We start from the raw sequence: 23,534 nt of genomic DNA, 5'->3' as shown, positions 1-23,534 counted from the left end.
CTGACTCTAGGGGTTGGTGCTCATCTCCATTTCTAAGCTGAAGAGCCGGCATTGTCCGTAGACACCTCCAAGGTCATGTGTCTGGCATGTCTGCATGGAATGCCGTTACCTTCCTGCAGAAGTGGTACCTGTGATCGAGGTGACCACCCTCCCCCCCAGGACTTTGTAAAAGATAGTTCAAAAATCAAGACTTTATGTTCTATATTCCATATATTTATAGTAGAAGGTGATTGAGACTTTTTACTGGAGTTTACTGTGGATTATCCCTGCACTCTGAGGCAAGAGATAACAACTTCATGAATTGTAAAATCATGCTGCTAAAACTCCACTTTTATGAATTTCCATGCTGGGTTCTCCAGATGTTATGAACTTCGTTCTTATCAAATATTTTCAATTGTTTATATCATTCATGATTCCCCTTTAGGCAATGTAACTCACTTTTATGGATTCTCCCTTATTTCCATGAAATCTATCTGTCTGCCTATATGTATTTGTACTCTTTGGGATCCCCGGAAAATATGTATTTTTCCCAGCATGGTTTATATTCCAACTTTATTTTATCTTTTTCATTTTATTTCATATAATTGTCAAGTCATGAAATCAAATAGGAAATATTTTGAACTCAACCTGAACCCCAGAACCTATCCCATTTCCTATGACCCAGGCTTCCCTTCCCAAAAACAAAAGGATAATCTGCCACCGCTAAACCCAATCAAATTCAGATTGCATGGACAATATAGGGCTTGAGTCGCCGAATTCGGAGTGTTGACCTAAAGGTGATTCGCCCCAAGGCAAACATTGTCATATCTCACCCAAAGGAAAAACCAGGACACCTCAGGAAGGCGCCCTGCAGAGCCTGTCAATATGGCTCATCACCACCCATCTTTGCTTCCATCTCTGACACCCCAAGGCATATCTGAAATCTGTATACGTGACAGAAACCCGGACACCCTTGATTGCTGCCATTAATCCCTTTAGAAATCGGTCTAGCAGGTCTTAATCCGACAGTTCCTGCCCTGTCACCCCATTGTTCCAATAACTCCTGCCTTCTCTTTCCTGATTGGCCCGAGTAGAGACAAAAGGTAGCTTCCTATTGGGCCAACGGAGCAAGGCGGGAAACGAAAGCCCGCCTCGTTCAACCTTCTAGCCTATCAACGATCAGATGGGCGGGGGGAGCGGGGCGGGAAATTCAAAGGGCTGTCAGACTGAAATTTTGTATAAATATGGCTTTATTTTGATTATGTGGTACCCTAGTAGACTGAATGATCGCTACTAGAGTCCTCTTCAGCTGAATTGCTCAATAAAGACTCCTTGGCGGATTTTCCTTCAACTTTGGCGGACCTTCTTCATTTCGGCTTCAGGTTGTATTGCGGCTCATATTTTCCTATTGGCTCCGCCAAGGTCCGTTCTCTCAGGACCGGATCGGGTCTCTCCTTAAGGGCCCGATCCCCTAAAACGCGGTCGACAACATACCTATTAATTTACTCACATTTGCATGTTTTCAAACTGCTAGGTGGGCAGAAGCTGGGGCTAACAGTGGGAGCTCCCCAGATTCGAACCAATCAGTCAGCAAGTTCAACAGCAAGTTCAATATGCCCCCGCAGCGCCACCGGGGACATATATTATATATCTATATATATAAAAAAATGAAATGTGGTGTTTTACTATGGAGTAACCAACAAAACCACTGAACTTAATCACACCAAATTTGGCCACAAAAGACATAGTCATCCCGCCCCCTTCATATCCTAGCAACTCCCTCAGCCAAAATGTCACCCAGGACAGAGGCAGAGTGCACTTAGGCCTGATCCACACTGCCTATAAAATACAGATTTGAACTGGATTATATGGCAGTGTAGACTCAAGGCCCTTTCACATAGGTATATTACCCAGAATGCTAAGGTAGATAATCCACAGTATTTGATTTGAACTGGATTATCTTGAGTCCATACTGCCATGTAATCCAGTTCAGTGTGGATTTTATACAACTGTGTAGAAGGGGCCTCATATAATCAAATTCTAAGCAGATAATATAAGATTATAAATATAATAATTACTGTGGTATAATAACACAGAACAATATAATCTCTAAAATCAGGACAGTAAACAAAGAGCAACACTCTGAAAACGGGAATTCCAGAAAGGAAACAACCAGGGCCAGCTAACACCTCCCAACAAAGGATTCCCCTAGGCAGGAAACAGGCTTTGAAGCTGCAAGACCATTAAATGCTAATCAAGGTAACTAATTGCAGCATTTGTACCTGCCACACCGTGACTATTAATTGCTATTTAATCTGCCCAACCACTGATCCTGCAAGGTAGAAAGCGGCCAGGCTTGCAAGCAGCAAGGCTATTCAGTGCTATTCAACCTGGCCAACCAAGGTTTCCCCTTGGTGAAAAACCCCCAGGTTTTGAAGCCATGAGGCTACTCCATCACATTCAACCATAAAATATTATTATTATTATTATTATTATTATTATTATTATTATTATTATTATTCATCCCAACAAAGGATTCCTCCAGACAGGAAGCAGCCAAGCTTTAAAGTTGAAAGGCTATTCAGTGCTAATCAAGATGGGCAATTGAAACATTCACACCACCTGCCTCCAACAGATAAGAGTTCTTTCTTTCCTTCTTTCTCTCTCTCTCTCTCTCTCTCTCTCTTTCTTCTTTCTTTCTTTCTTTCTCCCACCCTGGACATCATTCCACAGATATATAAACCCCACTTGCCTAGTTTCCTAGAGACCTCACAACCTCTGAGGATGCCTGCCGTAGATGTGCGTGAAATGTCAGGAGAGAATGCTTCTGGAACATAGCCATAAACCCACCAGAGACCGGGAAAATGGCCAATGCATGTTAGTGTAGCAGAAAGGAGATGAGGAAGAGAGGGAAGGAGGAAAGAAGCAGGAAGAAAAGAAGGAGAAAAGAAAGAAAGAAGGGACGAAGGCAGGAAGGAAGGAAAGAGTGAAGGATGGGAGGGGAAAAGGAAGAAGGAAGGGCAGAAAGGGAGAGGAGGAAGGAGGGAGAAGAGGGAGGGCGCCAGGGAATCCTCAATCAGGGCCAGCTAACACCTCCCAACAAAGGATTACCCCAGGCAGAAAGCAGCCAGGCTTTGAAGCTGCAAGGCTATTTAATGCTAATCAAGGTGGCCAATTGCAACATTCACACCACCTGCCTCCAACAGACAAGAGTTCTTTCTTTCTTTCTCCCACCCTGGACATCATTCCACAGACATATAAACCCCACTTGCCTAGTTTCCAAGAGACCTCGCAACCTCTGAGGATGCCTACCATAGACGCAAGCAAAACGCCAGGAGGGAATGCTTCTGGAACATAGTCATAAACCCACCAGTGACTGGGAAAATGGCCAATGCATGTTGGTGCAGCAGAAAGGAGAAAGGGCCCTGCCCTGCCTTGGAACCGGGGAGTCTCACCTGGCTCAGGGCGGGGCGACTCCCGGCTCCAAGGCAGGGCGAGGAGAAGGGCAAGCAGCCGGCATGGCTCCTTCTTCCCTTCTCTCTCCCCTTCCCTCCCTGCTTCTCTCTCTCTGAGACCTCTCAGAGAGAGAGAGAGAGAAAGAGAGCCTTCTTCCACTTCCTGGAGGCGCCTCAACTGCACCCTCTAGAGGACGGTGCCTTCAGCAACCGCGTACTTTGCCTAACGGCTGAACCACCCCTGTATAGACTCTTCACTGAAATATGCATGGTTGGTTCTTTAATGGAGAGCCAGCATGGTGTATGGGTTTAAGTGTTAGACTAGGGCTCCTTCCCCACTGCCATATAATCCATTTTATCAACTTTATCAACATTATCTGCTTTGAACTGGATTATGTGAGTCTACACTGACATATAATCCAGTTAATCTGGATTTTATATGGCAGTGTAGATGGGGTCTTAAACAACAGAAACCATGGTTTGATAGAAACCCAGTGGATGCTCTTGGATGAGTCATACATCCTAGCCCCAGAAAATCCTGTGATAGGTTCATTTTAGGCCCCTTCTGCACTGCAAGATTATCCAGATTATCAAAGTGGGTAATCCACATTATTTCTTTTGAACGGGATCATTTGAGTCTACACTGCCATATAATCTAGTTCAAAGCAGATAATCTGGATTTTATATGGCAGTGTAGAAGAGGCCTAAGGGGTCACTGTAAGTTGGGAACAACTTGAAACTACACAACAACAACAACAACAACAACAACAACAACAACAACAACAACAACAACAACAACGGTTGGCTCAAAATTAGCAGGTGAACTGGCAAGGAAAGGGTTCCCAGCAATGTAACTTCCAATATCCTCAAGAAGGAGCACTTTATAATACATTGATATATAGCCCTGTTGCTTCAGTGTTGGTTTTAGATAATGAAAAAAATAAAATATGATGAGCAATATCTTTTATTTGATCAAACCCTTCTGATTTAGAAACACACAATATTTTGAGTCACAGAAAGCTCTTCATCATGTAGAAAGAGAAAGACACTATAGGATTTTTTTATTGCTCGTGTTTTGAAAGTATAATTGGGAAAGACATTCTGTTCTTTCTTTCCTAGTAATAGCAATTTTTATTCTGCTTTCAAGTCATTTATGATCCGATGTTTTAAATTCTGCATATTGCTTCTGTAGCCGACAATGAAGCCCAAATAATAATGAGATCATTTTACTAACAATAGCTTTATTATCATGCCAGCTGCTACCATTTTATGGACTTTCTCCCTCCTCTCTAAATGTGCTTTTTATTAGTCTTTTTCATTTCATTTTTAATTAAATGTTATTAGAAATGCAGTAATTCAGTTGCTTAAAATTTGGAATTGTGGTCATCGGTAATAGGAATGGGGTGCTTGGACTATAGAGCTAATATGTGTACCCCTTCAGATAATTTAATCTGAAATAGGAGTCGCGGTGGTGGAGTGGGTTAAACCCTTGTGCTGGCTGAACTGCTGATCTGAAGGTTGGGTTGCTGACCTAAATGTTGCTAGTTCGAATCCGTCAGATGAGGTGAGCTCCCGTCTGTTAGCTCTAGCTTGCGGGGACATGAGCGAAGCCTCTTAGCAGGATGGTAACACATTCAGGCGTCCCCTGGGCAACATCTCTTTAGATGGCCAATTCTCTCACACCAGAAGCAACTTGCAGTATGTTCTCAAGTCACTTCTGGCACAATAAAAAAACCTCAGAAATTGCCTTCTTGAACCATCTCTTTTTTTAAAAGCGCATAGGTCTTTTAAAGAGCATTGAATATAGTTGGAAGAAAACTTCCATGGGCTGTCAGTATCTTTAAAGAAATAAACTGATTTCTAAAGTGCCTTAATTACACATTCTTTCCTCAAATGAGGTTAATAAAATAAATGGGGGAAAATATAGAATCTGGTGAGTCAGTTCATGATAAAAATAAAAGAGTAGTAAAAACTGGCTGGAGTCCCTCAATGTGATTACAAGTGGGAGGTAGCTTTTACCCTGAATAAAGTAATTTCCAAGCTCTTTATGCATCTAACTTAATAAAAGAGAAGACAGATGTGCACAAATCATTTGGCAGAGGCTGAACCTAAAGGGAACTTGGCATTCTATTAACTCTAAATTGTACACAGGATCTTAGACACAGAAGCTTATCCTTGTCTGTGCAGTCTTAATTCTGCCAACATTACACTGAATTTTTCTAATAATGATATTCATTACTTGAAGGATTTTCTGTGCAAAACAAGAGATTAGATGTTAGCAGAGTAAAAAAAAGGACAGTATCTGTTTGCAGTTTTCTGTGCATTAGTGATGACTTGCAGTGAATGGCTTTGAAGTGTGGTGAAAGCATGCCTCCTTGAACCACTTGCAGAACAACAGGAGAGAGGCCTATTGCTCCATGTCGTGCTTGTAGAATAGAATAAAAGAACTTTATTGTCACTGTACATTATACAACGAAATTAAATGCTTTTCCCAGAACACAAAACAACAAACCCATCCAAGCTTTTAACCAAGCTTTTCTCCTGGTGTAAGAGAAAACAAAATATTTCTCCATATATTCCAATATGTTGAAATGCTGTGGTAGGGTTATTCTGCACTGGAACCCCCCCCCCCCCAAAAAAAAATCCTGTTTTCTGCACAAAAAGTACTTTTCCTGCGCAGAAAACAAACCCTTTCATGTTTTTTCCTCCACAGAATTCCTTCACAATATCTTTGGATTTTCAAAGATCACCAGAAAACTGTTTGAATTTCTTGCTAATCTGATCTTCCCTGACTTTCAGGAAACTCCATTTTTGACCAGGAAATGCATATTTATTCTATTGCTAAATGCTACTCACATTAGAAATCTTAAGGAAGTTCTTCAGGCAAAAGGCAGAATCTATATGGTAGATATTGTGTTAAATGTCACCAGTGAGGTGAGAAGAATCTTTATATGGAAAAAGCAATTCAGGCTTTACTATTGTGATTCAGGATCTGTGGTTTGTGGCTAAGTTATTTCGTGACTGGCAGCAAATTTGTACAATCCTATGTTAAAGGGAAGTATCCTTGGGTGCATTTATTTATTTATTTATTTATTTGCAGTATTTCTATTCCGCTCTTCTCACCCCAAAGGGGACTTAGGGCAGATTACAATGAACATATATATGGCAAACATTCAATGCCATCAGACAAACAACATACAGTATAGACACACAGAGAAGCAATTTAAACATTTCCAGCTTCATGAGGGTATGCTCGATTCCAGCCACAGGGGGAGCTGTTGGTTCATCATCCATAGGTGACAACGAATGCTGTACTTCTTATCCCGTTCCACATGCTGCTGGCAGTTTTATGGTGTTGTAAATTAGTTAAATTAGCCTCCCGCATAAAGCGTACCTAAATTTCCTAGTTGACAGATGCAACTGTCTTTCGGGCTGCTTAGGTAAACAGCAAGCCGGGCTATTTAATGGCCGAGGGCTTAACCCGACCCGGACTTCGAACTCATGACCTCTCAGTCAGTAGTGATTTATTGCAGCTGGTTACTAGCCAGCTGCGCCACAGCCCGGCCCGCATCTACACCAGGGGTCCCCAAACTAAGGCCTGTGGGCCGGATGCGGCCCTCCAAGGTCATTTACCTGGCCCCTGCCCTCCCTCAGTTTTAGACTTAGGCTCGCCTAAAGTCTGAAATGACTTGAAGGCACACAACAACAACAACAACAACAACACTAATTACCTGGCTATCTCATTAGCCAGAAGCAGGCCCACGCTTTCCATTGAAATCCTGATAGGCTTATGTAGGTTAAAATTGTTTTTATTTTTGAATATTGTATTGATGTTGTTTTTTGCACTACAAATAGAACAAGCGCAGTGTGCAGATGAACTTGTTTGTATTTTTTTCAAATGATAATTTGAAAGTCTGAAGAATTGTGGACCGGCCCTCTGCTTAAAAGGTTTGAGGACCCCTGATCTACACTGCAGAAATAATGCAGTCTAATACCACTTTTGACCTCATCAGAGGGGATACTTTTTGGCGGTGTACACTGATTCATCTTCCCTTTTGCTACGGAGCCTGTCGGAGCTACTTCTGACAGGGCGCTGTCACAAAAGGGAAAGGGAACCAGCATATGTCACTGTGATGGCAACATGGAAGGCTTCCCATGTCACATTGCAACGGGGGGAAGCCAGACAGGGGATGTTTCCCCCTCACCTGTGGGATGGGGTGGGGGGAAGCCTGGTGATGAGGGACGTGGCACAATGGGTCCCCCCACCAAGCACTGCCAGATTCACCACATAAGAAGATTCTTACTACCCTTAGTGATTGCTCAGCTTTCAAAGTAGAACTTTGGTTCAGCTTCCTACTATTCAAGAGTAGCAAATAATATATTTTAATCTGGTGCAATGTAGAGGTTTAATGAATAGCATTTCCCTGGACTATCCCTACACCCTTGGCATCGCCAAAGGGGCAGCCCTCCAAGAACAGCCCTCCAAAGCATTCTGTTTGAGGGGCCATAAATCTTGATGGCATCTTCATGTGGAAAAAGTTTCATACATTTTTGTAACTTCTTTAGTTCTTTGCTTTTGAAAAAACTAAATAACAGACTCATAGAGTTGGAAAAGACCAAAAGGGCCATCCAGTCCAACCCCCTGCCATGCAGTAATACACTGTCAAGATATTCCTGACAAATGGGCATCCAGCCTTTGTTTAAAAACCTCTACAGAAGGAGACTTCACCACACTCTGAGGCAGCATGAAAACCTGTGATGACGATTATAGCATTAGCTGTTCACTCATATCAGTATGTATTTTCCAAGAGATGCACCCTGTGTTGCAAGTTTTCATTCTCTTATTCTCAAAAATCATTCTTGAAAGAGAAATAATATATAAAAAAAATTAAGTATGCTAAGATTTCAAGAGCTGCTTATCCATGCTTCACAATAAGAGATACAAAAAAGCAATTGTTAAACTATTATTAACTGGTATCATCTATGAAGAGGTAAATATAAATTTCTAGTGCATTGTGTTATCATGGAAATCATCACTCTTTTATCGTGAAGGATGTTTTGTTTAGCAGAGATTACAGAATGAAACATAAAATACATGCCATGGGCATTAGATGTAAGATAACCCCATTGTAAAATATGCAGCTAATGCATATGCACTGAAATCAAATGGTTGTTTTTGAAAGACAAAAGGGCATACGAGAAATATGGAATGTGTGTATCAAGGAAGAAAGAGAGTGACAAACACTTGGAGAAAAAGGAGAAAATGATGCAGGTGTAGTCACCAAGGCCAGATATACAAAGAACTTAAAACATTTGCATACCATTAGGCAAAATGAGACTCAGCCAGAGCTAATTTGTTAACCCAACAAATACTACAATTATTTTAAAATCATTTATTTTTTTACTTTTATTTATCAATGTTTCACAATACTTTATCTCATTACTGACCTTTAAAAAATCCAAATATTTTTAATGTAATGAACTAATTCACTAACAGTTAATGTAATAACTTTGCATAATATTTGCCACTCCAGTTAGCATTTGTATGTTGATGCATATGGAATGTAGAAGGGCACAATTTTGCCCTTTACCATCAATAGCATTTTTTTTTTTTGCCAAACCTTGATAACCAATGCTGTTATCAAGACTGTCAGGGAAAATGTGAGTTTGGATCCTCACTTGGGATCTCATCACATTAGCGGCAAGATTTGCCAAGGATCATAATGAATTCAGCAGGGCCCAGTGTGAGGTGTGAGGAACTCATCACCCCATGCCCCACATCTCCTGGCTTCCCCCTTACCCCATACTAAAGGGGGGAACGTTTGCTGCCCAGCTTCGCCCCCCCCCCCCCCATTGTTGCCAATGCAACATGGGAAGCCTCACGTGTTGTTGTGGCATCGATTTACAATGCTTCCTCTTTTACCATGGAGCCCCACCAGAAGTAATTTGATGTTGTGGGATGGGAGCTGGCGGGCTCTGAGGTGCAAGTGAAGTAGGACCATTATATGCCTCCAAATTTAGCCCGTCTGATGAGGTTGTTGGTGATGAAGCATACTTTGAGCCACTCACTGCCCACTGGCTTAGTTATTGCACAGAGATGTGGTAAGGATTTAGGGAAGGGGAAAATATAACATTGTATAGAACAATGATTTTGGAAGAAAGACAGGATGTGTTAATTAATGTATGAAGTGAGAAATGGGAAGCTAGAAAGGGCGAAGGCCATATGTGAGTTGAAGAGGCTCCTGTTCACTGCCTTCTCCTCCAAAATGAGAGAGCCTGAACTTCTTCCACCATGATGCTCACTTACACAGGATCATCCCTCACGAATTCTCCTCCTCCAAAGGAAGACATTGGGCAGATAGGACTTATCCAAAATCAGATGACATCATGCTTAGCCTGGCTAACATAGGGTCCTTCCACACAGTCATATAACCTAGAATATCAAAGCAGATAATCCACAATATCTGCTTTGAACTGGATTATCTGAGTCCACACTGCCATATAATCCAGTTCAGCTGTGTGGAAGGGGCTATTGTCTCTGTGTTGAATGATAGAATGGCAGGTCTCCGATACCTCCAAAGTAGAAACTGGAGCAAAAATTGTTAAGAATTGATGACCATACCCGATTATCTTCAAAATATCACAGGGCCACTCAGCTGTGAATCAGAAAAAACAGCCATTCTGTTCTCTCTTGATAACAATTCTTCAGAACAGGGGTGACAACACATCCAGCCCTACATTTTTTTTAGTGTGGTTGCTACCTTCGACACTGTCGAATTCAGTGGCAAAAGGAAGTTACCTTTATCACCACCACATTTTACTCTTATTCAAAGCACATAGAGAGCACATGCATAGTTTTAAAACTGAGTCGTGCTGTTTCTTCTGACTCTGGACAGGTTCACAGGACATGAAATTAGCCTACCAGATTTGCCCTCTCCTGTTCCTATCTCCAAAGGAGGGCTTTTCCTATGTCTAATGGTTTTCTAACCGGAGATTCCAGGGTTTAAAACCCACTGTAAAACGGTACTTGTTGCTAGCACACCCGCACCCTATTTAACACATACAAAACAAAAATAATAATTCAGATGTTTTCCATTTGTGCCCTGGTAATAGACATGAATTTTCCCCAATCCAGCTTATTAGAACTCTCCATTACATTTACTCTTTCCATTTCTAATGCAGCTGCACTGATTTCCTATTAGGTGCTGTTATCAATTTAATGGTCATTACTAACAATCAGCGGTCAAACCCCTGCACTGCCCTGCCTGTTCATGTCTTGTTCTCTTTGTTTACATCCAATGAGCTTATGAGAAACTATTTTCTAACTATTTGTCTGGTGTTACCTTTAGGTCACGTTCAGCCTGCTGTTCTTGATGAATAAAATGTCAGATTAATTTCTCAGATGCATGCTCTGTTTCATAAACTCAAACACATCGGCTAATTAAAAGAAGAGAGATGTAATTGTGGCTGGTGTAGAATTTCCATGGACTCATTTCCAAATAGTTACCTTTTAATTAAGTGTTTGAAAGAAGGCTATGAAGACATACAATACAGCCAAAAGTTAATACATTGGTTAGGAAATATAATAAGTGGAAATATACTTTTTCTGTTATTCTCAACACAAGATTTGTTTAAAAGAACCAAATTAACTTTTCAATACCAACAACTGCTAGCTTGGTTTCAGCTCAGTGCAGATAATGATGTCTCAAAGGCAGTGCACCTGGACTCTGGTTGTCCAGACACTAATGGAATTAATTGGTTATTAGGACTGAAGACTCAAAGGTTATGCTGTTTTAGGAAACGCAATGTATAGCTAGAGTTTAGCCTAACATATTCTTTTTAAAACCTGCTGGCTGACTTCTTTCTGGATACTTGCATGTATTCTGAAGAAATAATGTGTTTGTCTTGAAATTTTCTTTTTCTGATAAGAGGAATCTTCATTCAGTAAGTGGAGTCCACCTGCTTTGTAGAAAAGTGGCTTCAACCGTCAATAGTTAAAAATGATCTTAGATTAATCATATTTTCTCAGGCACCCAAAAGGAAATGTTGAAAATCTTCTGGTATGGATAAAATGGAATATTACAAACAGAAAATGAACCTGTTGTGCTTCTCACTGTGATGCTATAACAAGCCAACTGTTAATGTTGTCTGTACTGAGGATAAACACATTTCCTTGAGGATTGTACTTTCTAGGATTATGCTTTCTTTTGTCCCATTCTGTTTTCAAGTATCCCGCATCCTTCCCCCAGAGCAGCACATAGGAATTTTAAAAAGTGAAATAAACTCTTCTACTTTCTCCTTTCTTAAAAACAAGTACAAACAAAATAGAAGCTACACAAGGACATCCATAACTTATCTGATTGGCAGCAAGTGCGGAGAAATATTCAGGAAATGCTGATGCTTTTGTTTCTTCATTGTGCTCTATAGATTTGTACCAGTAGAGTGTGCTTACATTAGAGTTTCCTAACCATGTAAATCTATAGAATGTGCCAGGGAAGTGACACTTCTTAGAGGTTCCTCCAGCACTTTAAGACCTTCAAATCAGTTAGAGACCAATGCAGACCCTTCCATCCTCATGAGTGCTATCTTCTTGTTTATACTTTCTGATTTCAAGGTTATGATGCTAGGAGAGCCCAACGGACCTTGGAATATAACAGGCATCTCTGTGATGACTTTGGCAGTCTTTTACCTTTGGGATAAAATGACACAATTAGATGCAGATTCTGTTTTAAAAATCTAAGTATATTCATCCTTTCAACATGCAAAACTGAGAGCATTCTCCCGTCCATCCAAATTTTGTGTGTGTGTTTCTTTTTGAAGTTTAATAATATGATTTCTATATGGTTCTATACTTTTAAATTTTTAATGATGTTTTAATGTGCTTATTGTTTAATTGTGTGTTGATTTCTTTTTTCTTTTTTAACATTTTTTATTGTAAATAGTGCTACGTAAAATTATACAAACTTTCAGAACAATTTCCATTGGTAACACATGTTTACATTTACAATCAACATTGTGTGTTGATTTCTTGATTGTGTTGAACTTATTTTATTTAGGCATTCAAAAGCCATCTTAGATCCCATGCCAAGAGAAGTCTGCTATATAAATAAAATAAATATGAATGCATTCATGGCACTTCTTTTAGGTTCTCCTCAGACACACTAAGCTCTTCTCTTTCATCACTCTACTCTATATAAGAGTTTATAAGCAGTATTTACACTGAACTGTAGATAAGTCAACCCAGACAACCCTCTTCTTCTCTCTCCACTATGGCACAGCGTCTCTCCTTTTTGAATGCCTGGGTGGGAAAATGATGGAATTGGTGTCCAGAGGTGGCTGGCCACCTGAAACAGTGTTGACATTTTCCCTTCTTCATGGAATGACCCATAGCTTATCCATAGGTCATATCAAAATCCACTGTTCCCCTCAAAAGCTGCCTTATACAAGGGTATATGCAGTAGCTGGAAACCTGCATTTACTGAGTGGAGGTTTTGTTAGCTTGACTAGTTGTCCCTGTTGTCCCATCTGATTCATAATGGGCAGCTTGATTTGAGATGCATGGCAAGTTCAGGAGCAACCATGAAAATGGACTCCTCACCTGAATGACAATATAAGAAGGCCATACAAGACTGACACAACCAATATTTTCTTCTTCTATTTCTTCCTCAAAAGGTGTGCATTGTTCAAAAGAGAGACACAGAGAAAATGTATGCCATGAAGTACATGAATAAGCAGCAGTGCATCGAAAGAGACGAGGTTCGGAATGTGTTCAGAGAACTGGAGATCCTGCAGGAGATAGAGCACGTCTTCTTGGTGAATCTCTGGTGAATCTCTTTTCTTCTCTCCTATCATTCAAGGGGTGTGGTGAGCAAGAGATGCACTCAATTTCTGTGTTTCTAAAGCCATAGTCCAACAAGAACTACAGTAGAGTCTCACTTATCCAAGACTCGCTTATCCAAGGTTTTGGATTATCCAATGCATTTTTGTAGTAAATGTTTTCAATATATCGTGATATTTTGATGCTAAATTCATAAATACAGTAATTACAACATAACATTACTGTGTATTAAACTACTTTTTCTGTCAAATTTGTTGTATATCATGATGTTTTGGTGCTTAATTTGTAAAATCATAACCTAATTTGATGTTTAATAGGCTTTTCCTGAATCCTTCCTTATTACCCAAGATATTCGCTTATCCAAGGTTCTGCCAGCCCGTTTAGCTTGGATAAGTGAGACTCTACTGTATATCATTATTGCTCCATAACATGAAATGTTATAATGCTCAGATATACATCTGCTCCTCGTGGTTACTATGGGAAATGTCATAGGAGCTCCAGTGAAAATTAATTACCATGTAAAGAAGATGACAGTGTAAATCTCAGTGTATTGCACTTAGTTTAAATTTAATTGCTTTATCATGTTTAAACTGATGTTTTCATTTTCTACATCACTGATGTATTCTGGGATATGTTTTATACACATACAAGTATTTGCTCAGAGATAAATCCCCTGTGAATGTCAGTGAGGCTTGCTCCCAATTAAGTTACTAGAAATTTGTCCTAACTGCCTGGCGGAGTCTGGGACTTGTAGTCGAATACCCTCCTTTACAAATTCTGGGAAAAGGGCAATATAGTGTACTGGATAGATCTTTAGGCCAACATAATCTAGCCAAGTTTATTGAAAGTCTTTAGGTCAGTAGTTGTAACTGGGAGAAGTTCAATAGGGCCTTGAATTCACTTAAATTTAGTTGAAACCCTGAAGAAGCTATCCAGTGTTCTGATCATGTTTAGGGACTAGGGTGTAGCATCTTGAATTTCTTCTTTAAAACTTGAGAAAAAACCTTGAGTGAAGTAACTTCCCCATCGGCAAGGAAACCACCAGCAATTATTAAGTTATGTGGAGAATTTAGAAGAGAGAGGTCAAACTCTTTGTTCAGTTTGTTCATTGGACAAGGTTGGAATAATGATAATAAATTCCAATTCTCTGTGATTATAACAGAAGACATGGAGATGAATAATTATTATATGCACTTTAAACTGCCCAGATCATTATTGACTGTGTGTTCTTTCAAAGGACTACAGAAGGCGATCACACAGTAGGAAAAATGGCGACTAGTTGTAGTTAAATAAAAATAAACCATTATGTTACATACTAGTATCACTGTGTTTTTAAAATTGTTTAATCATTTCCCCAAGCATTTTGGGAGCATCTCTCCAAATGTAACAACATATGCGGAACAGTGTTGTATGAAAAATGTAGTACTGTTACCAGTTGATGTTTTACATTTCAACAGTAACAAGGTTAATAATGGTGTTACCCCCAAAATTAACATACTGCAAGTAATGTCATTTGGTTGTCTACTCCATCTCTCTGACAGCTATTGTTTCAAGGGGAGTCCATCCACAGGCTGTAACATTACATGAAGCTAGAGATTTCTCTATACTACTATATTTTTAAAAAACTAGATAGTGGCAGCTCAAGCTAACACAATTTTCCTCATGAGTCATTCACATTGATGGCACTGGTTTTTGTTCGATAATGAAATGAGACAGGTTGCTTGATATTCCAGTATATTATTGATTATGCCTGGAAAAAATGACTGTGTAACAATCATATTACAGCAGCCATGTGACTGTGCCAGATATAGCAGCAAGGTTTTTTTTGTGGTAAGATAAAATTAACTAGGACAGCTGCTCCCAGCTAGGTATGAAATGGGGCAGCTCATCTAATAAGCATTGAAAAACAAAATAATATAAGGCAAGTGGATTTCTCTATAATTAAGAATGTGATGTCAATGGGCAAAAAAGAGCCAAGGAAAAGGGTGGATTTTGTGACATTTGCTCCTTTTCTGCAGGTACTCTTTTCAGGATGAAGAAGATATGTTTATGGTAGTAGATTTGCTCCTCGGTGGTGACCTACGTTATCATCTCCAACAAAATGTGCAGTTTACTGAGGAAACAGTGAAACTGTATATCTGTGAGATGGCATCAGCTTTAGACTATCTGCGCAGTCAGCATATCATACACAGGTAACATCATAATCTGTTCCTTCCTGCTGTTGAGAACTGGCACAACTATACAAACTGATGTTACTGTGAGTGGAGTTACTTCAGATTTGCTTCAGTCTTTACACTGAGGAGACTCTCTGCTTTGTTTGGGCAAACAGACATGACAACTTCCATGTTTTTCCTGATGAAAATCTCAAATAAACCTTCTTTGAAGATGCTGTTTGTTTGCAGTAGGATATGGTCCTCTGCCCACTTATCTGGAAGTAAGCTTCACTGAATTTGGTGGCATACACCGGTGCCAACCAGCTCCCAACCTGTGATGTACAGCTACTTCTGGCGGGGCTCCATAGAAAAAGGGAAGGGGAACTGGCATATGCCGCCATGGCAGCAACATGGGAGGATTCCTGTGTTGCATAGAGGTCAATGGGGGGGGGGGGGGGGAGCTAGGTGGCAGATGCTTCCCCCCATGGGATGAGGTAAGGGGAAGCCGGACAGTGCCGAGTGTGTGGCAGCAGGTTCCCTCCACCCACCACAAGGCACCAGTGATTTGCCGCGAAGTGTGGCGATTCCATTGGCAAATGGGATAAGATCCTCAGACTCTTTGGTTGTGCTGGAACTGTGTGTAATTCTAAGCTTTCCTAAAAGTTTATTTGATTCTGTAAACACTAAAGCATGTTACTGCTGTAATGTAGGCTTTATTGGTGGTCAATGATGCAGTAAATTGGACACAGTGGAAGAGCAGTCCATTGATAAAGTCCAGCATCCCCCCAGAGACATTGGTAGAATTAGTCCCCTAAACAACTAATCCTACCCAGATGGCTGGTCAAATCCTCCATCACCGTCCATATGGAGTCTTTTGACTAGGGTGCATGCCTTGAAGGCAAGCCTGATGGAAGAAGCAAACAAAGAAAATCAAAGTGTGCAAGCATAACCCACCTTTCTGCCTGTCCCCCTCAACAATGGGAACTGTGCAAGAGGGGAAAATTCGTTTTCCCAATGCATTTCCAGCCTCAAACTACCAAGCTAATAGAAAAAAGTACTGAACTTAGTTGTTAATACAAATTAACCTTTTTATGCCATTAGACAGCTGTTCATGTTTGGTCATAACGCCAACAACACCAAAACCCATCTGCTTAATGGCATAGACCTAACACTCTATGTTCTTCAGATTTTCATGGGGCAATGTTTTCAGCTTTATGCTATTCATTTCTAAAATTGAACCATAAGAAAATCGGATCTAGTCAGAACTGTGTTCGTATTATGGCATTTTAATGTCACTTTAATCTGTTGCTTTTAAATGAAATTTCCTTGAGAGTCTGTGAGTTTCACACATTTTTTAAAAAAAGCAGAACTGAGAAATAATTCTATAATTTAATAGATTCCTGGTTTCCTGGATTATGTTGCATTATACACATACATTGTCATAAGAAACCATTGCCTTTTCTATTTTAGAATATATTTTACATTTTTTAAAAACATCATTCTGTTTTCCAGAGACGTGAAACCAGACAATATTCTCCTTGATGAACAAGGTAAGGAGGGAAATGCTAATTAGCTGTACTGCCTTTGCATCTGAATAGTCTGCTTTTTTCCAGTGCTTTGTGTCTTGGGCATTCATTTACATGTTCCAATTTTATACGGCAATTTTCATGGCTGTGAATGATGCACAAGGTTATGGGACTGAATTGATTCTGTTTATCAGCTGTCAAGACTCATTTCAGTGAAGAATTAGTGGTAATCGACATTGATTAGTAGCTACTATTATTCATTCTGCAAATGCTCATTCCTTTGATAAATGTAGCTTTCTGCAAAACCAATTAAAATTGAGGCCTTATGGGGTAAGCATTGTCTTTGTTGATACAGATATCTTGTACAGCAGACTTATTTACACATTTTTCACAAATCTGGAATTTATTTACCTGCTTTGGTAGTAAGAAACAAGAATAAGGTGGGTATATTAAAGCAAGCCAATAATACTCTGTAGTTTAATAGGAGATCACATGTACACAATACATATTTTCATGCATCTTTAGGTAGGGCGGAAGTTAATCCCTCCCATGTCCTTTGGTGAGCTTGAAAGGTAATTATGTAATTTTTCCCGAAGAGTTTTAATTGCAAAATCAACCTCCAAAAGATGGCAGCTTTGCTCCCCTTTCACTGTTTCCCAAAATACTAGAAAAAGCCAAAAGCAAAGGTCTGAAAGATGGCTGAAATAAGAACTGGAAGTAATGTTATGCCATTTCTGACTGAGTAACAATGTCCCAGTACAGTCCACCAGTGAGGGTCACTGAAGAGGCCTATCCTAGTAGAGGTGCCTCCATGACTTTCATGAGTCACTTCCAGATATTTGCCAGACTCTCTGGTCCTTTACAATTTGTGTCTTTTTGTGAGAATGGGGATTAAATAGGAAGTAGAGGATGGGTGAAAAATGACAGCAAGCAGTAAGACCTAATGAGGATTTTTTGTCTTGATTTCTATTATCATCTGCTACAAGAATAAACCCATTGAAGCAGGCAGGTTTAGCTATGGGCTGACTTCCCATTGAACAGCTGATTCAGTATATCTAACATAGATGAGACGAACCAATAACCCTGAGACTTTTAGCTTCCAGTTTCCAAACATTAATCAACATTGTCTGTTATATATACAAAAGTGAAAGAGGCAAAGTAAGTGTGTTTTTTTTTTCCATAATCTTGCATAAATCAAAGCTAGGCGATCCACATTCAAGATGTAAAATAGCCCAAAGAGCAATAGAAGAATTTGTTTTGGATGTTTTTATCTTGGCTTGAAAACCATTGTCCCCCAGGCAAATTCTAAAAGTAGTTCTTGATCAATTACAAACAACATATGCTGGATTTCGTTCCAGTCTTTCATGAGGGAGCAGATGGATTGGCCATCATTTATACAGTACACCTAATTGTAGTCTAAGTGAGGTATTATTCTTAACGCATGAAATTTGACATAGTCATCTGTGTGGCAATATAACTTTAAAACTACTACTTACAGAAGAGATCAGCTTTGGTCTGAGCTAATGGATCAAAGAACAATGGTGCTGACTCATACATCAGGACATTCCTATTCATCATTTTGCAGACCACAACAAAAATCTCAAAAATACACATGATGGTGCCATGCCTAGTCATGAGTACAGAACAGTGATGGCTGTGGCCTTCGATGCCAGTGGGTTGGTGAATCTATCCCAACTTATAGCCTGAACTTTTAAAGGAAATGCTCAAAGTATTCAACCTAGTTTGGGAATGGGATTCAACACTGTGTATAAGCTCAGTATATTTCATGGTCACACTTGGGTCAAGCGGAGGAGTTACTCTCTGCAGCAAATAACAGAGAATCTGTGTACAAAAGCATTGAAGTAGGGCATGGTTCAGGGCCTCATGCCCTTGGCTGCTTTGAATGGTTTCTAAATACTCTACTTCACACACAAGGCTGGCTTTATCATTAGACAAAGCAGGGTAGAGATAATAATAATCAAGAGATAATTGCTAGAACAGTGACTTTGAAACTCCAGTGCTTTTTTCTGACCACAGATTGCTTGAAAGGCTTTTATCCTAAGAATTTGTGTGTAAGCTAAGTTTGTATTTAAGGTGTCATAGCTTGCACCTCAGGATATTGATCAGGAAGACATTTAAGTCAGATCTGGTTTTGTCTGTAACACGGCTCCTTACTCCCCTTTGGGGGAGGTGATGCTCTACTCATATCTGGGAATAGACTGCCTTTTTATTAGTCATACAAGGAAAAAGAGAAAAAAGACACCAAAGAGTAGTTTTTACAGGTGCCACATTATAACAGTTTCAAAGGGATTAGATGTGACATTCTATTGAAGCAAACATTGGGACACAGTATATCACAAGGATTATTATTTATTTAGGCCTATTTAAACTAATGGGAGCTGCCCCAAGCCCCTTTAGGGAGATGATGGTGGGCTATAAATAAAGTTATTATTATTATTATTGTTATTATTATTAGTAGTAGTAGTAGTAGTAGTAGTAGTAGTAGTAGTAGTAGTAGTATTTTACTGTATGTTAGCACATGATGCAGTGTTCTGAGTGTTAGACTAGCATTCAGGAGACCAGGATTGGACTCTTTATTGTCTGCATCTGGCATTGAATTCTTGCCATAGTTTATAAACCGCCAGGGCAGGATATAAGTACAGTAAATAAATAAATAAATAAATAGACTCCCTACTGGTGGGATCATGATATCCCACTTGGGCATATCATATTCTCTCAGAGGAAATTTCAGAGGATGATTAAGGCAGATTCCCTTTGAACAAACTTGCCAAGAAAACTCAGCGATAAGATTACTGCAAGTCATATATGACTTGAAGACACACAACCGCAAGTCAAAACATAAATAAATTCTGAAGATTCCATATGTCTCTTCTAACTGGAACTAAGAGTAGAAATATACTGTATTCACAGAATATCTTGTGAAAATGTGGTGTGAGCATTTCATATGAGTCAGGGTAGCTGCATCCCAAGTCACTAGCAAAGATATGCAACCTTCTTTTCCTGTACAGTGGAATGACTTTCACCAGATAGTTTTAATCGCTGCCTAACCCATTCATCCTCCCCACAAAGGCTAGAAACTCATATTTTAAAAACAAAAATTGGGATTTTCAGTTTGTTGAATTCTATAGCCAACACCATATCCAGTGCCTATAACCAAATTTCTTTTACATATTTTCATGGGAGCTATGGCTTTGTACATTGCTTGCTGGCTACAAAACTGCATGCAGCTGGCACAATATACAGGTAGGAATAAATGTACTTTTTCTGATAACTGTCCAGTCAGCAGTGTTTAATCTTGCAAAGTACCAAAGAGTTTCATTCTTCAGAATGTTGTTATTCCAGTGAAAACTTGATAATGCCACCTGCTTCACATTATCTCTGAGGACAGATTATACATTCATAGCAATCCTTCATGCAATCTTTCCAAACCCAATCCTCTCGGCCAACATGGTGATGGGAACAGCTATCTTAAAATGCCTTCACATCAGTGGTTAATCAAGTAGTTTCTTTATGAATAATGAATGGTTTATGAGTTTACATTGTCCCTGTTTTCTGTTTAAGGTCATGCACACCTAACAGATTTTAATATTGCAACAATCGTAAGAGATGGTGAAAGAGCAACCGCTTTAGCTGGAACTAAGCCGTATATGGGTAAGTAAACATTTCCCTTTTCTTGTAAAGACATTTCTATGCAGACATTTTCATAATAGGCCATTTGATCATATTCCTTATATAGTGAATCATAGAGTTAGAAATTGCCATGCAGAAACAGATAATCAAAGCAGATCTGACAGATGGCCATCCAGTTTCTATTAAAAAAATTTTGAGAAGAAGACTCTAGTACACTCTAAAGGAGTTCTTACCATGAGGAAGTTCTATCTAACTTTTAAGTGGAATCTCTTCTCCTGTAATAGGATCCCATTGTTCTGTTTCTTAGGGGCCTTCTGCATGCACCACTAATTTGGGCCTTGAATGCTGGATTGGGACTCCCTCAGCTGCCTCAGAGGCACAAGGGAATCCCAGTGCCTAAAATGGCTAGGGGAAAGGTGAAATGTGATGAACATGCTCCCATTCTTGCTAGAGAGTGTATGGATGCAAAAATAAATTTTGGCAAAAACAGCTCATAGTGGCAGATAGCTACATCCCAAATTGTAGACATAATGACATATCTAAGACATAAGGTTTAAAACAGGATGGGGAATCTTGAAGCTTTTGGGGCCTCACATGGATCAGTAAGCTCATTCTGTGACAGTAACACAATAAAATCACAGTATAATAACACATATTACAGAAGTTAAAATAACTTAAAACATAGACAATATCCCAATCAGTAGTCAAGCACAATAGGACATGAGCCATTTTAAGGTGAGATGGAAACCTGAAAGTGCATATTCTTCAGTGACTAGGAATGGGAGCTACTAAAGGTAATAAAGTTCATGGAATGGCCAAGGCCTAGGTAAAGCACATGGCAATTACGAAAAGGCACCTGTGAACATCCACGTTTTCAGATTCTTCCGGAAGGAATCCAGGGTGGGAGCTAATCTAATCTCCTTTGGGAGGGAGTTCCAGAGCCTGGGGGCCACCATCGAGAAGGCCCTCTCTCTCGTCCCCACCAACTGCACTTGAGACAGAGGTGGGATCGAGAGAAAGGCCTCCCCAGCAGATCTTAGAGCCCAAGTGGGTTCATAGGGAAAGATGTGTTCACAAAGATAGGCAGGTCCTGAGCCATTTAGGACTTTATAGGTGATCACCTGTACCTTAAATTGGGGCTGGAAACTGATCAGCAGCCAGTGGAACTCTTTTAAACCCTGGTCTCAAACCACTACACTACATTAAGGCCCCTATACTTTATTTTACCTGTTTCTAATTTGAAATATTATTCAGTATTCAAATAAATTCAAATATTAATACATAGTAATCCACTCTAAAGGAGGTGCCTCTATAATATAAAATATAATGAAGCTTCATTAATACACCAGGGATGTGAAAAGCTCTTAGTCTTAATTTCATGATGTCTTTTTAATACCACTTGCATTTTCTTTCTGTTCATGTTTTACATTGGGTTGAGAGTGGTTTTTTTTTTCATTTGCCATTGATATTTGTTTTAGTATGCACATTTCCTAATGCATAGACTTTTTAATGCATTTTCTCTCAAGGGATATATTTTGGTATGCATTATCCCTGTTGACTAAGGCGTATCAAAATATGCATTTGGAGCAGTGCACTTTTAGCATGTATAATTTGAATATGAAAAGAACAAGAGGATCTGCCACTTATGGTTTCTTCCCAATAATAGGAAACTTGAAGATATGCATATAGTTTTGCTAATACAGTACAACCCTATAACCACAGGACTAGGACTTGTAGTTTTACATATCTGCATCTGACAAAATAAGTCGTCTCAAGGAATGGTCTAAATTTCCCCAATGTATTCCTATAATAACTTCAAGTGTTGTTTCCTATTATTCATGGTTTCCTATTTCAACTGTAAGTTAAGAAACATATCTTCCATGGATACTGTAATCTTGCAGGCCATGAAATGGATGAATTCATAAAATGTTTGCTTGGATCAATTTCTAGACCACTTTTCTGTTCAAGGGACTGTAGATGCTGCCAAAAAATTATCAAAACTGAAAAAACCTGAAGTCAGTTTCTAGTTTTGAAGAACAGGTATTTTTAATGTTCATATTGGAAGGGATTCTACTACTTGGATGCCTCAAGAAGCTGCAGCCTGCCTTCCATTTTGGTCAAAATCCACAACTGGAAGTTGAGAGTTTTGAGAGGGGAGCTAGATGCCCATACATGGTTTCTTCTTGTCTATAATAGATTATGTAGCAGTGGTGAGATGATTCTGCTCCAGGATTAAAATGCACCAAAAGTATTTCCAGCTGTTGGCAAACACTTTCCCACTTGAGGGAGAATAGCACAGCAGGATGGTTATATGGAGGTGGACAGGATCTTGGCACCCAGGACTTGTTTGCTTCAGTCTCACTCTCTCCTGAAATAAAGATTTAGACCTTTATAAAAATATGTACCTTATCCAGGTTTGTAGCTCTCAGATAAGAATTCTGCCTCCACAATGACATTTTTCCTTCACAGGGCACATTTCTAACATAGTAATAACTTAAAACTTCATCTGTATTCAGAAATACAGTTTAGGCTTCCACCCAAAGGGAGGAGAAAGTTACCAAAGGAATGCAAACCCAGCAAATATAAGTGTTCTAAATAAGAACAATTTTCCATGTCTCACTTTCTACAGTGCTAAAAATAGGGAAGATGGAAGAAGAAAAATTATGAGGCTTTGGAATTCTGATTTGGTGGGGAGAATACTCAATTTTTGCTCCCAACCCCAACCCTCTTGACCTTAATATGGAAAAATGTCTTTAATAGGAAGACTGAAATCTGCCTTATAGTGGATGAACCTATGTGTAGCCCCAGTATGGCCAGTTTTAACAGGGAGCTGTTATTTAGGGTTTCAGATATTATTCTTTTTAAACTAGAGCAACTCTTCCTCCTTTTTACAGACTCTAGGATGAGATGTTTTTTTTTGTTTTGTTTTTTA

General features: G+C 39.5%; 1 protein-coding gene across 2 annotated transcripts in view; it reads left to right on the top strand.

The window, feature by feature from the left end:
• The window catches only part of stk32c (serine/threonine kinase 32C), a 236,609-nt gene that overhangs the window by 198,084 nt on the left and 14,991 nt on the right, over positions 1 to 23,534 (top strand). For both annotated transcript variants that reach the window (XM_062976100.1, XM_062976101.1), the window contains exons 3-6: positions 13,107 to 13,258; positions 15,291 to 15,464; positions 16,938 to 16,975; positions 20,534 to 20,623. In XM_062976100.1, coding sequence (XP_062832170.1) covers positions 13,107 to 13,258; positions 15,291 to 15,464; positions 16,938 to 16,975; positions 20,534 to 20,623 — 454 coding nt within the window. The remainder of the gene's footprint in view (positions 1 to 13,106; positions 13,259 to 15,290; positions 15,465 to 16,937; positions 16,976 to 20,533; positions 20,624 to 23,534) is intronic.

Source organism: Anolis carolinensis, chromosome 3 (assembly GCF_035594765.1).
Source record: "Anolis carolinensis isolate JA03-04 chromosome 3, rAnoCar3.1.pri, whole genome shotgun sequence".
Classification (NCBI taxonomy): Eukaryota; Metazoa; Chordata; class Lepidosauria; order Squamata; family Dactyloidae; genus Anolis; species Anolis carolinensis.
The sequence above is the reverse complement of the archived record's forward strand: the minus strand, read 5'-3'. Positions and strand labels throughout refer to the sequence as shown.